General features: G+C 44.8%; 2 protein-coding genes across 17 annotated transcripts in view; one reads left to right on the plus strand and one right to left on the minus strand.

Moving 5' to 3' along the window:
• The window catches only part of Ttc13 (tetratricopeptide repeat domain 13), a 58,328-nt gene extending 57,136 nt beyond the window's left edge, over positions 1-1,192 (minus strand). For 7 of the 15 annotated variants that reach the window (XM_027404830.2, XM_027404832.2, XM_035442754.1 and 4 more), the window contains exon 1: positions 947-1,192. In XM_027404830.2, coding sequence (XP_027260631.1) covers positions 947-1,175 — 229 coding nt within the window. In that variant the 5' untranslated portion in view covers positions 1,176-1,192. The remainder of the gene's footprint in view (positions 1-946) is intronic. The other 8 variants (XM_027404835.1, XM_035442756.1, XM_027404829.2 and 5 more) reach the window with 2 other exon arrangements.
• A 172-nt stretch (positions 1,193-1,364) lies between these two features.
• Arv1 (ARV1 homolog, fatty acid homeostasis modulator) lies at positions 1,365-13,896 on the plus strand. 2 transcript variants are annotated; one of them, XM_027404838.2, is made up of 6 exons: positions 1,365-1,556; positions 4,186-4,305; positions 7,098-7,251; positions 10,033-10,257; positions 11,581-11,725; positions 13,561-13,896. In XM_027404838.2, the coding sequence occupies exons 1-5, from the start codon at positions 1,398-1,400 to the stop codon at positions 11,721-11,723; spliced, it is 801 nt and encodes a 266-aa protein (XP_027260639.1). In that variant the 5' UTR covers positions 1,365-1,397; the 3' UTR covers positions 11,724-11,725; positions 13,561-13,896. The 2 variants fall into 2 exon arrangements, with proteins under 2 accessions (XP_027260639.1, XP_027260638.1); XM_027404837.2 differs by having other exon boundaries at positions 13,586-13,892.
• Positions 13,897-14,011: the final 115 nt, after the last annotated feature.

The raw sequence follows: 14,011 nt of genomic DNA on the forward strand, positions 1-14,011 counted from the left end.
CCTTCTGAAATAAGGAGCTGCCATCCAACAGAGTGGCTACTGCTTTTATGGTAAATTAATTCACCAAACTAACAAGGCTAAATGAGGAAAATAAAACCTCACATTCAAGTAAATAGTCTCCTATTTACAGACAAATTCACAGAAAGGTGAATCTCCCTTGCTCAGATTCAGGAGGTGACATTAATAATGGCCATTCGTTTCAATAAGTCCACATCAGCCAGGCTGTTGGCAGCCAAGGCTGGTCACAAAATAAGTCACAAAAGTAATTGAGACTTTATCCAAGAAGCCAGATGGTGCTCAAAGAAAATCAGATTAGGCTCATCTTGGGAGTTCATCTCAGCTAAGAAATTAGACAGTGTCTGGGCAGGCATAAGGTGCTGAACATCAGTGGGGTGTTTTAAAAGCCAGCTGCTAGCAGGTCTGGAAGACCCAGGCCTTTCCCAAGACAAGTCGTAGGGTAACCCACAGAGGAGAAGGGATGGTGGAGAGGATAGTGGCGAGTAAAAGATGCCCACTGTACAACTCAGGACGGAAAAAGAGTATGTGTATTTTGCCCAGAGTTGTCTTCCATGACTTATTCCACAGGTCTACAGCGTCTCACTTCAATGAATGAGCCTGAGCGGCTGGAAAGCATGCAGGATCCAGGCCTGAGGCTCTATCCTCGGGGGTACATATGAGGGGCACGGGTCGGTGCTGATGACCCAGAGACTCAACTAACCGGCTTGCATCTTTTGGGGTTGGATTCCTAGGCTGAGGACTGAGCCCAAGACACCCACCCGGGCAAGCAGAAAGGAAGTCTGACTTCCTGGCCCACGCCAGCAGGCACCCTCCAGGCGGGTCCACGTCCCCACCGCCCGCCTATGCCCGTCCCCGCTCTCTCCACCTCCCAGGTGCCTCCACGCTGTGCAGGGGCGGCCGCAAGGAGAGGGCAGCCCGGCCCACTCACCGCACTCCGGGTACTGGTCCGCCCAGTCCCCCGACTGCGAGCAGCCGCCGCCCGCCGAGGCATCCTGCTGCTGCCGGTGCTGAAGCTCCTGCTTCAGCAAGGACAGCGGAGAGTAGTGCTCTGTGGCCCGCGCGCAAGCCAGCGCCCCCAGCAGCAGCAGTAGCAGCGACAGCACCACCCCGGCGCCCGAGCCGCCCCAGCAGCCGCAGTCGCGGCCGGCAGGTGCCATCTTCCTGCACGGCGCAGGCGCGGCCGCGCTCTGCCCGCCGCGGGCAGGTGGGCGCGGCGCGCGGCCGCAGTACCCCCCGGGAGTCGTAGTCCGCGTCTTCTCAGCCTCAAGCTCGTATCCAGCATCCGGACTACAACTCCCAGTAAGCCCCTTGGCATGCCTTTCCCCTTCTGGTGCTGGCAACTTCCGCCACAAACCGGACGTAGAGGCCCTAGAGTGGCCATGGGGACTGGCGGGCGTCGGGGGACGCGGTCCGGGAAGGGCACCGAGGGCGCGGCGACGGTTGCCTCTCCTTGTTTGTACCGCTGTATCGAGTGCAACCGGGAGGCCCAGGAGCTGTACCGGGACTACAGCCACGGCGTACTCAAGATAACCATCTGCGTGAGCGTGCCGGGGGCGGGGTGGGGCGGGGAGCAGCGAGGAAGGCGGACCGGAGCGCCCCGCGGTTGGGGGCGAGGCAGGGTTCTTGAGCACTTAGAGGAGGAGTGGTTCTTATGATGGTGGGAAAGAGAAAGCAAGTTCATTAGGACTTTAGCTAGGCCACTGATTTTCTAAGAGTTACGACACTCAGGAGTGCTGGCGCATTTATGTGACTTCAGCACTCCACTCGTATGCCAGGCAGTTGGTAGATCACGAGTTCGACGCCAGCCTTGGTTACCTAGAGAGACCCTGTCTCAAACTAATGAATGAGTGATGGAGAGCGATGCGATTCACTTTGTAGCAGGAAGCGTGTCATTCACATGTTGATGAGATGGAAGCGATGTTTCAGGTCTGATGCTGTAGAGATATCTTCGAAGAAAACTGTGTCTTTTCGGGGTACTTGTCGATTAAGTAATAAATTACGGAATGGAACAATTTAACCAAAATAGAAAAACATTCACTGCAGCCAGGGATGTTGTTCACTTGGTAGGGTGCTTGCTTGGCATGCATGAAACCTTAGATTTCATCTCCAGCACTACATAAACCCCTGAGGCATGGTGGTACACACCTGTAATCCCTGCAATTGAGAGGTGGAGGCAGGAGGACCAGACGTTCAAAGCTGTGAGCAGGTATGTGTGTACTGGTAGATGAACCCTAGGTCCCTGCAAGAACAGCTTAACCACTGAGCCATTTCTCTAGTCCCCTACACAATAATTTTGAGGCCAGCCTGGCTCAGAGACCCTGCCTCAATTTTTTTTTTTTTACTAAAGTTAGTAAATTTCCAGTTAGTTGTTCTGCTGCCTGTGTGTGTGTGTGTGTGTGTGTGTGTGAGAGAGAGAGAGAGAGAGAGAGAGAGAGAGAGAGAGAGAGAGTTATTTCCTCCTTGTGTTCAAAGTGAAGGCAAGAGGAAAGAGTAGAGAGGGGTGCTGAGGGAAGAGTGAGCAGAACCCACTGGTGGAGAAAGTCAACTGGCTTAAGTGATCTCCCTGTCAGTTGGGTGCTATGGAAGGAGGGTGGGCAGCACACAGCATGCCACTTGGTACTAAAAGTAGCTTATTTGGTTTTGGGTCATTAGCATCATCTCATTGTACCAGTCTTCAGAAGGCGTGGTACCACGCTTTCTTGCCCTACTAACTCGGAGGTTAGAGAATAGTGTGGCTCCTGGTAATTAGCTTCTTGGAGCCCTAGAAGCTCTGGGGAAGGCGAGCTCTTGTGATCTCGTAACATCCCCTGCACTACACGGGCTTCTGGCTAACAAATGATGCTGAGCTCTGTGTTTATTGATGTTGGTTCTTCCCTTCTGCTTCCAAAAATGGCTACCTCCTAATCTTAAATTAGGAGGGATGCTTTCCAAAAGTGGGATTTAGATAGCTTTTGAAAGACAGAGAGAGGGATGTAGCAACTTAATGGATTTTGTTTTTAATGATAATGTTGCATCTCTGGGCTTGAACCTCATGCACGATATGGGGAGGCAGGCTCCACAGCAGTGACAAAAGAAGGGGAATCTGGGAAAGAACCTTTGTCCTGAACTCCAGTAATCTGAAAAAGATGTGAACCTCTGTGCCTCCATTTTGACAGATAGATTGGCATTTGAGGGAATAGCACAACTACTGTTTCACCTGGTAGCTGGAAAAGCATGTTATTTCTTACAATGGCATGAATGAAATACAGATTTTCTTCTAGGTGAAAGTGAATCTGTTTTATTATGTTGAAGTACAGGGTTACAATTCTCCAATGCACTTGACTTTTCTTCTAGGTTTTGATGTAGCTAATAGGTGATCCTGGTATGTTTGTGTGCCTATTATTTCAGTTTCTATTTTATTCTGTCAGTCTTTCAGAATGTCCACTTTGGAAGCTGAGAGAGTCTTGATTTGGGTGACACATAACCAGGCTGTACAACCCAAGTAAATACACACAGCACAGCACTCTCCACTGTCTCTGTGGTAGCAGAGAGAGACCTTTTCCCCCCAGGTTCTTGATGTTATTGGAGAAAAGCCCAGGCTTAGGATCACTGACATTGTACTTGACATTCATTCAGCTGTAGCTCTCAGAAGCTGGGACATAGGAACTTTGTTGAACACCTTCCTCCAAATCCTGAGCCACGGTCTTTACTACAGCCTGTCAGCCAAAGTGTGTTAGAGATTTGCATTTAAAAAAATCGTATAAACCAAAAGTGAAGTTGAAGTACTCTTGTGCCTGCTGTGGGTCTTTAAATCAAATTCTTTTTTTCTACTTTGTTTTGGTTTTTGAGGATCTCTCTATTCAGAGTATGCTGACCTCAAACTCAGGATCCTCCCACCTCTGTGGCTTAAATGCTGGCGTTACAGTTGTGTGTTACCACACCTGGCTTTCTTTTTGGATTCTTGAATATAAATTTAAAGTATTAGTGTTTCTAGTAGAAGCTAATATTTAGTCATTGCAAAACTTCTTACATGGGTGAACATTTTTAATCTGAGAATTTCAAATAGATGCTTATACATCTTGTCACTGGGAAAGTCTAAAACAGACTCCAATTTTCAAGTCCTTTAAAGTTTCAGAATGTATTAATTTGTTTGCTCTAATATTATTTTGTTGTTGTTGTTTTTTTCAGAAATCTTGCCAGAAACCAGTAGACAAATATATTGAGTATGATCCTGTTATTATCTTGATTAATGCCATTTTATGCAAAGCCCAGGCCTATCGACATATTCTTTTCAACACTAAAATAAATGTAAGTTGAGGTAGTTTAATTTTTTTTTTTTCAATTCTGTGTGTATGTTGAAGGAGGAAGGGTATTTGCACTTGATTACAGGTTCCCTTGAAGCTGAAGCGGGAATTACAGGCAGTTGTGTGCCTCCTTTCATGAGTGCTGGGAACACAATCCCTGTCATGTGCAAAAGCAATACACCCTCTTAACTGCCAAACCTACTCTCCAACCTTGTTTTTCAAAATTTTAACATTACTTGATGCTTTTGCTCTTAAAAGAAATAACAGTTTCAAGCAGAATTAAGGAATATATACTAATTCTAACTGGGGGATTTTTTTTTTTCACTCATGTCTGGAAGTTTTTTAGAAGTAGTAGATACAAATTTAAAAGACTGCAGTGCTTAGTGACTATATTCAAGAATGTGGTCACAGCAAGAAGCAGATAACTATAATCTGAATCAACTCTCAAATGACTTTGAGCAGAATAAACATATCTGGATAGGTACATAGTTATACCTCATTGCTGGGACCTAATACCTGAAAAGCAGCAGCTTCAGTTGGGCTTACAGGTTGTGTCCATTGTGATGGGGAAAGCATGTCAATGAAAGGGTGGGACTGCTTATAGCACATCAGGAGATGGAGAAAGGGGATGCCAGGGTTTGGCTTTCTGTTTTCACCTCTTTTCCAGGTCAGGGGCCCAGCCAGTGGAATAGTGCTCCCCACATTCAGTCTTCCCTCCTAGTTAGTCCTTTTTGCAAACATCTGTAAGACAAATTAAAAGTGTACCTTATTAATGCCCTAGGTGTTTTTTAATCTAATCAATTTGACAATTGAGTACACAAAGCCTATAGGAGACAGTCATACCTAAATTTAGGAAGCAAACATTAAAAGAAAACTATTTTTAAAGATATGCTTTAATGTGTTTTACAATCTGCTGTTTAAAAAATGCAGGAGCCGGCTGGTGGTATCCCATACCTTTAATCCTAATACTCAAGAGACAGAGGCAGGAGGATCTCTGAGTTTGAGGCCAGTCTGGTTTACAGAGCAAGTTCCAGGATGACCAAGGATACACAGAGAAACCCTGTCTTGAAAATCAAAGCAAAAAAGAATGCAGGAAATGAATACCAAGTCAGAGAGCTGCTAATATTTAAGGTTGGATTTTTCAAAATGTGCACTTGACATACTGCACTGTAAATGGCTTCATAGTTTGGGTTGAATTGACAAGTAAAATGCAAGACATAAGTTAAATTTGAAACTTGGATAAATGGTGCAGATGTTCCAGAATTCAGTATGTCCTGATTATTGCATGCAATACACTTAGGACAGATTATTTGTTGCAAATCTAAAATTCAAATTTAACTGGATATAAGTTCTTATTTGCTTAATCTGGCACCACTAAGTTTGGGCAGAAGTAAATGGTGCAGTGGTGTGCCCCTCAAATAATCAAGACTTTAAAAAAAAAAAAAAAGATTTTATTTTTATGTGTATGAGTGCTCTATCTGTATGTATGCCTTTATGCCAGAAGAAGGCATCAGACCCCACTATAGATGGTTGTGAGACACCATGTAGTTGCAGGAATTGAACTCAGGACCTCTGGAAGACCAGCCAGTGCTCTTAACCACTGAGCCATTTCTCCAACCCAGTCAAGCCCTTTTAAGTGACCACAGTGTCCATTTTCAAACTTGCTTACCCATTGAAAATTTCTTGGGTGGGGTACAGAAGACCTCCCCAGGCCAACTCAGCATTTTTGTGGATGGCATACACCTCTCCCCAGATGTTTCCAGAGTGTAACCAAAGGACCTGTGCCAGCTGAGGAACCTCAGAATCTCAAACTCAGGTCAGGTCAGGGTCACACACCTGCTTTCTCGTACCCACCATAAATTACTGGAGAAAGCTCAGTTTGCAGGAAAGATAGATTGGGGAAAGGCCAATTCTTACCATTTAGTGTTTTCTATTTTGTTAAAAATTTTAGGCTCTTAGAAGCTTCCATCTTATTTCTATCATATTTTTTTTTGTTGTTTTGGTTTGATTTTTGTTTTGTTTTCCGCTTTCATTGACCTAATACTCATTCAGCCAGAGGCTCTTTTTTTTTTTTTTTTTTTTTTTAATTCCTTTTCAGACTAATAGTTTATGTGGTGTCCTGAAATCTTTAGATTAACTGGGCATAGTGGTGCACACCTTCAATTCCAACAGAGGCAGGTAGATTCGAGGTCAGCCTGGTCTATAATGTGAGTTTCAAGACAGCCAGGGCTACACAGAGAAATCTTGGGGGGGGGGGAGCCAACAAAAAACCCTTTAGATTAAATTCATTCTCTTCTGACTTTTTCATTCGTGTCAGTCACATAAGGGTTGTGTTTGGCTATGTGTGGATGAGAGGTGAACTGTTAGGAGCAATGATTCCTAGCTAGGGATGCACATTAGGGTGTCTCCAGGAATTTTGCAAAATACACCTGTCCAGGTTTTACTCCTAAAAAGTTGACTCCAGACTGGGTCCTCTGATGGTCCAAGTTTAGAATTCCCAATGGGGTTCCTATAGACACTGCTTTTAAGAACTTCTGACTTATATAACTAATGCAATTAGCTAGTTAATAATGTTGAAAAATCCACATGGGGTATTAGTACAACTACTGAGCAGTTAGTACTCAGAAGGCTGAGACAGGAGGGCTATCAGAAGTTTCAGACCAACCTTGGCTACATAGCAAAACCTTATCTCAAAAAAACAGAATAGACCCTACAGCTGCTTAGCTTCGGTGTGCCTGTTGGTGTTCAGTCAACCGAATGCTTTACCTGACCAAGGACACTGTCTTTGACTGTCAGATCCATGGGAAACTCTGCATGTTTTGTTTGCTTTGTGAAGCATACCTGAGGTGGTGGCAGCTACAAGACTCAAGCCAGAACACAGCCCCAGATGACTTGATCCGATATGCCAAGGAGTGGGATTTCTACAGGATGTTTGTGATTGCTTCTTTCGGTAAGCAGATGCTAACTAACAACTTGCTGCTCTGATTAAAGCTAAGACACTGGTAAGACAGTTAATACAGGACTGGAGACCACATCTTCAGCTCTGACACTAACTTGCCTGGGGAGTTTGTCTGAATCATCTTCTTGCTTTGCTTTAAATATATGGTAGAAAAATAATAATAGTATATTTATCAGACTAGGATATTTTGTAAAAATAAACTGTTTTTAAGTTCTTATTGTCCACCTTGAAGATTGTGTCAGTCTTTTTGTTGAAAACACGTTAATTATTGCCTGATATTTCGCAGTGTATTAGGCTGCTTTGTGTAGATGTCTGACATTAAGTTTGCTGCTAGTGGGACTGCATCCAAGGAAGTTGACTCCTCCCCAAACTTACCTATGTGTGGAAAGCGCCTTTTATTGAAATTGAAATCCATGGCTTTCTAGGGTCCAAATTTCACTCAGTTAATTTCTGTGACAACTTATTTTTAGTTTCCATCCTTCTTCAGAGGCCTTTGACTTAAGCCAGGCTATGGCATATACCTGTACTTCCAGCTACTCTGTAGGCTGAGACAGAAGGGTTGCTGGAATCTAGAAGCTTTGAGGCCAGTCTTGGCAACACAATGAGACTCCATCTCAAAAATAAAATAAAAATAGCCCTTCAGCTAATCGTGAGTCACTGTTTCAGGAATTCTCTGAGTATGATGCCTTCCACATCATATTCTGGACCATTTGCTTACTTTTGCTCTCTCTGTCTGCCCTCATCCCTACTCACCCTTGCATCTCATGGATCTGCTCAGAACTCCCAGGTATCCCCATCTGACCTAGACCTTTCTCCTGACCTCTAGACCCTGTGTCTACCTGCTTCTTATCCAGCCCTACTGGACATCTAGTAAGTTGCCATCTCTAAGCCTGGTCTTGCTCTGCCTCTGCCTATAGCCTCCCACTGCAGGTTGCAAAGATCAAAGACCTTGGGTTCCTGCCTGAAACCTCTTTCTTTGGAGCCCTCAGCTCAGTCATTGAAAGCCTCATTCATTCTACCTTCAGAATAGTTCTACACCTGCTTCCCATTGCCTCCATATCTGGCTGAGACTTTATACAAGCTAGAATAACATGACTCAGACCTGGTCTCTTCTCCATACAAGATGTTGCCTTTCTGATAAACCCAGTGCCCATGTATGGATCTGCATGTAGCTCTTTCTTGCTTTCTGTACACTGACAGTCTTTGCAGGGAGACAAGTTCCTTCCTCCCCATAGATCTCATTGCACTTTCTGCGACCACTCAAGCTCACTCCAACCCAGGTACTTTAGGCACATTCAGTGAGCCTCCAGCTGATGGCCTTTGACCTGGCTTTTCTCTTTTCTCCAGTGCTTGTCCATGATGTCCCCATATCTGACTTACTCATCTCTCTGGGATCTTGGCTTCAATCTCATCTTGGTGACACTTATCCTGATAACACTTCTACCTTTTCCCTGACAGCCCTATTTCCTGTCCTGCTGTGCTGTGCCTCTCTAAGGTACACACCATCTCACCTAATACAAGTGTTGTGTTTATTTTTAACTTCTTACTGATTTGCCTTCACCCACTTACATTAAACCCAGTGAGTGTTTGGCCTATCATGACTGCTCAGTAGACATCTGTCTGAGTAGCTAAATGAAGGGTTACATGCAGATGGACCTGAGCATGTCCCATCAGTTAGACTGGGATTACTCATTCACTGTACAGTATTGATGGCTTACTTAAGAACTATTCTGGGGGGGGGGGGCAGGGTGGAGGGGGAGAACTATTCTGTATTCATTTTCAAAGAAAAAAAAAAACCCACAAAACACTGTTCTCTCCTTTTGGGAGCTTAGAATCAAGGATGGATTGTGATTTGTTTACTTGGATTTATAACTATTTGAATACCATAATACATATTTAATCTGTATTTAAGATATAATTTGAACTTCGTTGCAACTTTAAAATATTTAATGTGGATGTGTATTGTCAGTCTAACTAAAACTTGAAATGCACAGGATTTATTACCATTTATATCTTACAGACAGTAATATTAAAAAATACTCAAGGGAACTAGAGAGATAGCTCAGTAAGAGCATGTTAATATCTGGCAGAGGACCAGAGTTTGGTCCCAGCACCCACACTGGGTGTCTCCCAGATACCTGTAACTCCAGCTTCAGGGGATCAGATGCCCTCTTCTGACCCCCACAGACCTGGTACTCATGTACATCTACCCACACACAGACAGGCACAGATAATTAAATAAATTCTGGCAGGGAGGGAGACTCAAGCATTTCACCCAGCCCAAGAGCTAAAATATAACATCATTTCAGGCTTTAAAGCAAAGCTTTCTCATGATTTCTGGCTCACATCTATAATCCCAGATAGGATCCCAGAACTGTTTTTGGTTTTGTTGTTGTTGTTGGCCTCGAACTCACAGAGATCTGTCTATATCTACCTCCTGAGTGCCGGGATCAAAGGTGTGTATCACTGCTGCCCAACTGATCCCAGAACTTTTTGTTGTAGTAAGGTCAGAAGTTTGAGACCAACCTGGACACCATAGCAAGGCACCTCACCCCATCCCCAAAAGAAAACTAAAACCTATTTTGAAATGTTTTTCTTAAATCATGCCAGCAGGATTTAACACAAAGCCTGTGCATGTGTGTAAAAGATACTGGTGGTATTAAGGTGTTTCTTATGACATCAGATGAGTTCTGTGTTGGAATTAGGATTTCTTTTGTTTTTCAGGGGTTAGATTTGGGTAAGACATTTGTATTTCTCTCATTTGCTCCATAGAACAAGCTGCCTTTTTTGCTGGCATTTTTGCTTTCCTGTGGGTAGAGCTACCCATGACAACAAAAAAAAAGCCCAACTTTGTTTTACTACTGAAAGCGCTGCTGTTGTCCAGCTATGGGAAACTCCTGCTAATCCCAGCTGTCATCTGGGAACATGACTACACACCTTTGTGCCTCAGGCTCATTAAAGTATTTGTCCTGACATCGAATTTCCAGGCAATCAGAGGTGAGTGTGTGGCTTTTATTTGACGTGATAGCTTCCAGCCTTTATGGAAGGCTGAAGTCCTGGCCCTAGAGCATGAGACTTGCCGAACATGAGCTCTCCACAGACCCATGTTGGTCCTGAGTGTGTCTATGGACTACACACAGCAGACACTTAGGATCATATCCACACCATCTCTCCTATGGGCTGGGCCTCATCTCCACTTTATGAATGGCTTTAAGGGGCTGTGATGAGTAAATGGCTTGTCTAAAGTTACAAGACTGAGCAGTTGTCTAGCCAAGAGAAAATGCCAGGTGCCTGCCTCCCATATGAAGACAGTTCCCGCCTGCCAGATGAGTCTTCACTTTTTAGGCACTATGAAAAGCACTTTGTGAATGAAGCTGCTGCCTGGACTTCTTGTCACAATGCTGCTCTTCCTGAACTGTGATGCTGCAAGTACAACGTCCTTTCTGTTAGTCTCTTTAAACCTTCAAGTTGGATGGTCGTGGTTGTTTGGAGACTGTCTCCCTATGTAGACCAAGCTGCCCCTAAACTCATTGCAGTCCATCTACAGGAACCTTCCACGTGCTGGAATGACAGGCAAGGGCCACCACATCGAGCTTCATTTTCTTTTTCTTATTTCATGGGCTTCTGCCTCTTTGAGAAGAACTTGATGCTTGTGTTAGAAGCAGAGACTTTGTTATAGGACATGTAGAACAGGGTGAGTTTCCTCAAATCAGCTTCATGTAGCAGTGTTGGGGAATATTATTTTAAGGTGTTTAATATTTTAGACAAAATATTACTTTGGTTAATGTTGCATTTGTTTAACTCTGTGTTTCTGTGCCTGTCTAAAACACCTGGTGGTCTAATAAAGAGGTAGGAGAGAGAAATAGGTGGGGCTGGCAGGCAAAGAGGATAAATATGAGGAGAAATCTGGGAAAAAAAGATCTGGGAACGAGAGAGGAAGAAGGAGGACTTCAGGGACTAGCTATCCACCCACCCGGCTACACAGCCAGACATGGAGTAAGAAGGAAAGAAAGGGTATACAATACTAGAGAAAGATAAAAAGCCCCAGGCCAAAAATAGATGGGATAATTTAAGTTTAAAAAAAAAAAATGGCAAGAAACGCGCCAAGGTAAGGCCGGGCACTCATAACTAAGAATAAGCCTCTGTGTGTGATTTATTTGGGAGCTGGGTGGCTGGTCCTCCAAAATGTCTGTCCAAAAAGCCAAAAGAGTAAAACATCACACAACATAGGAATTTTCAGTTCTCATCACCATGCAGCACACAGGCACTGGTGTCATGTCTCAGGAGTTCCTAGGACATCCTGCCACCTTTGTTTTCTAGTGACTCTGAACACCAACCGCAGGCTCTCCCTGCTGGCTGTGCTGAGTGGCTTGCTGCTGGAGAGCATCATGGTCTACTTCTTCCAGAGGATGGAGTGGGATGTGGGCAGCGACTGTGCAGTCTACAAATCTCAGGACTTCTGAAGGTACTGGAAATATATAGTCTCTCATGAAATAACTTTTCCTGGGAGACATGAATAATCTCATCTACTTATTATTCCACATGAGGCACCAACAACAAACCAAAGAAATGGTTCCACCCAAGTAGTCCCATGAATTGGGATTACTGACAGGTACATGGCAATTTGCTAGGCAGCTATGCCACCAAGGAAAGTCTCCTCAGCATCTATTAACTGCTGGGGAGGGATAGGGCCTGGTGAACCTCTCTGCGTGACTGAATGTTAAAAGGCCTATCTCAATGTGAGTAGTCATTGATGCTGAGAATTGAGGACAGTGGCTGTGTCATTCCTGGAGGCCAGCATTCCATGAAAATCTGTCAGACATGGGTCCTCTTCCACTAGATGGCAGGGTAGTGTGGCTGAGGTGGTGCTGCATATGGACTTTCCCCTTGCATCCCTCTGCTTCATGCCCTCTATCTTCCAGGAGGACTGGGGTGCTGGGCTCCCTGTGTCCTTCACTTGACTCCTATCACTTCTCCCCACCTGTCCTCATAGTCTAGCCCTCTCTGGCCCTTGCTGAGCTTACAGGATCTGACTCCATGCATTCATTGATAGCTGGCTGCTGCCTTTTCCAGATGCTCTTCTCCTTCCCTCTTAACTCCTGTCTCCCTGTCTCTTCCCCTCCAGATTCCAATCCCTCTTTTTCTGACTTGTCCTGCCATCTCTCGACCACACATGAACCATGAAGGAAGCTGCTGAGTGATTCTCTGCCAGGCCCTCAAAATGCTTAATGCTTCCTGTCTTCCACCTTGCCTGCCAAGTCCAGTGTCTACACAAGGTTCAGTTCTTGAGTAGGTAGTCTCTGCTGGTCATGTGATCTCATTAAGTGGCTTCTGAGTGAGAACTCTCCTATCTATGGACCTGAACCCTCCACACTTCTCTTCAGCCAGTCTCCCTGTGTTGAGAGTGCAGTAGCTATAGGTTCCTTCATTTTGTCCTTCATTGGCAAGCCCTCTTCTGTCGTCCATGCTATTCCTTCATTCTCTTGTCTTGTTATCTGCTGTGTGCAACTCCCTTTGGGACTGTTTCTGACCTGTGGGCCCCATTCCTCCACATGAGGAGGTGCTTTGAGCCCCCTCATCTTCCTTCTGCCGTTGCGTTGCTAGGCCTGTCTTCCCTCCTTCATGTGCCTGTGTATATAGCTCTACTTTGGACATTGTGTCTGAGCTGCTGCTTTACCTGCCTTGCCCTTTGTGAACAGCCCTTTCCACATCCTGCTCCACAGTCCTAATCGTCACTGGGGCTACTGCATCTATGTACCTCATGGTCTGTTTCTCAGACCTGCTTCCCTGAGGGTGCTGGAATTCTAGTCCCCTACTACTCCCAGATCCCTCTCCTCTGCCCAGTGCTGGGTCCTGTCCTATGCCTGATATTTGGTGAACGTAAGATTAGTGTGGTCCTCCATCCTGAGTGCCCACACTCCAGCTGCTACTGGTTTCTACGTTGTTCTACAGAGTGCCACATTCACTCCTGAGAAGAGACACCTCTCCACACTCCATCCTGGCTCTTCTACCCAGTTGGCACCTCACAGCAGCTGCCTTCCAAATTCTACCCTAGGTCACCCAAAGCTGTGTTTCCTCGGTGTATCTGTATATCTGGCTGTCTGCTGTAATTTATAGGCAGGAAAATCAGCTTGTGAGTCTTCAGAATCCACTATAGAGCTGGTAGCCTGTTGTGTTATCTTGTACTTTGTTCTGTCTGTCTCCTTGAAATTACACCAGGAGAGACCTTGCCTCAGACTCCCCTGAGTCCTCCATAGTGATCAGAACAGGCCCTTCAGAGTCTTCCTCTGTTGTCTGCAGCTTTATTCTTCACTCTCTGTGGCAGAACCAGTTACCGAAGAAGAGAAAGCACAAGAGAAAGCAAGTCTCTACTTTCTGTGAGTGAAATCAAGCCTGGGGATTCCTGAACCCACCCAGACACCCCCAGGAAGATCTGAACCACCTAGACACAAGGCTAAGAGCACTACAGTGACACACGGGCAGGCACCGTGGTTCCATCAGCTCGATTCCTTTGGTGTGTTTATATCCTTTAAATATTACATTGCTGGCTTAAAAATCATATTTTGTGTTTTTCTGACAGAAGCACTTTTAAGTAGTCTTTCAGAATAAATAAAATTTTTATACATTTCTGATTCAGTAACTGTGATCATCTTTTGAATTGCCTGAGCCAGAAATAACCAATTATCTTAATTATTTCTGGAATGCTGTGATAAAACACCATGACTAGGGTACTTTATAAAGGAAAGTATTT

This window comes from Cricetulus griseus, chromosome 3 (genome assembly GCF_003668045.3).
Source record: "Cricetulus griseus strain 17A/GY chromosome 3, alternate assembly CriGri-PICRH-1.0, whole genome shotgun sequence".
In the NCBI taxonomy this organism is placed as follows: Eukaryota; Metazoa; Chordata; class Mammalia; order Rodentia; family Cricetidae; genus Cricetulus; species Cricetulus griseus.

Bases quoted from the DNA above. Each gene is read 5' to 3' on its own strand.
- Arv1 (XM_027404838.2), top strand. From the start codon at position 1,398: ATGGGGACTGGCGGGCGTCGGGGGACGCGGTCCGGGAAGGGCACCGAG. The intron at 1,557-4,185 runs GTGAGCGTGCCG...TGTTTTTTTCAG, and splicing joins TACTCAAGATAACCATCTGC to AAATCTTGCCAGAAACCAGT. The intron at 10,258-11,580 runs GTGAGTGTGTGG...TTTGTTTTCTAG, and splicing joins GAATTTCCAGGCAATCAGAG to TGACTCTGAACACCAACCGC.